Raw genomic sequence first — 1,161 nt, forward strand, 5'->3', positions numbered from 1 at the left:
GGGGGGGGGGAGTAGCCGTTCTGGCTGTTCATCAAGCCCATGAACAAATCCTGTGCCATATACCTGGCCCACAGAGCCAGAGGAGTTTGACACTCGTGGTATAGAGTAATGGTTCTCAAGCTTTTTAGACTTAAGGCACCCTCTATGGCTTTTTGAGTTGAGCAGCACCCTGTTTCAAAAACTAATTGATGTATTACAGTGCTTAACTGCTTGAAGAGGGGCTGGGGAAGGAGGAGCATCCAGCAGGAAATAGCTTGTGCTGCAGTGAGGGGTGGAAGGAGGAGCCTGCATTTACCTCCTCACCTAAGCTTTTCACCTATCTCCTCTTTCCAGAGTGCAGCACCCTTCAAAAACTATCACAGCACCCCAAAATGCTGCTGTACTATGGCTGAAAATCATTGGCCTAGAGGGTTGTGCACCCCTGATACAGCTCCTACTTTGTTATTTGTTGGCTGAAAGGGTAGTGCCAAGACTCATTTTGGTCCCAGTGGTCTGTGCGCAGAAACTGCCAATACAATTGTTAATTAACAGCGTGAGGCATTAAATTCTTTTTAAATAAGTTACTGAACAGCCAGCAAAAATAAGTACCAGCATTTTGCATTACCATCAGCAATTTCTAGTAATGATTGCTTTGAAGATGTTTTTCCCATAAATATTTACTTCCATTCAATGTTTATTTTCATGTTTCCAGAATCCTCAGTTTTTACAGTTGATTTCAAAAAAGAAGTCACTAGCTGGAGCAGCACAAATCCTGTTGAAAGGAGCAGAAAGGTTATCCAAATCAGTAGCAGAAAACCAGGAAAATAAGCGGCAAAGAGATTTCAACTCTGAGCTGTTGAGACTGAGACAACATTGGAAACTGAGAAAAGTAGGAGACAAAATTCTTGGGGATCTGAGCTACAGAAGTGCAGGTATGGTAGATCAGTGCTTATCAGGAATCTCAAATGTTGATATTTCAAGAAACAACTGATAATTAATTATTCTATTCTAATATAATAAAGGGCTTAGTCTATCTATCTGTCCGTAACACTTTTGGTCAACTGCGCATGTGCCGCTGAGAGGGCAGGTGGCGATTGGCTGTGTGGACCCAGGCAGGGAGGAGGCAGAGGTGGACGGGTGTGAGGGTGGAGGCATGCATGCACCCAACAGCTGGCAGGGAGG

General features: G+C 44.2%; 1 protein-coding gene across 1 annotated transcript in view; it reads left to right on the forward strand.

Annotated features, from left to right (window-relative positions):
* MED17 (mediator complex subunit 17) overlaps nt 1-1,161 on the forward strand; it is a 48,292-nt gene that overhangs the window by 1,531 nt on the left and 45,600 nt on the right. Inside the window, exon 2 of the mRNA XM_019524834.1 lies at nt 692-851. Coding sequence (XP_019380379.1) covers nt 692-851 — 160 coding nt within the window. The remainder of the gene's footprint in view (nt 1-691; nt 852-1,161) is intronic.

This window comes from Gavialis gangeticus, unplaced genomic scaffold (genome assembly GCF_001723915.1).
Source record: "Gavialis gangeticus isolate Ggan-Ray unplaced genomic scaffold, GavGan_comp1, whole genome shotgun sequence".
Classification (NCBI taxonomy): domain Eukaryota; kingdom Metazoa; phylum Chordata; order Crocodylia; family Gavialidae; genus Gavialis; species Gavialis gangeticus.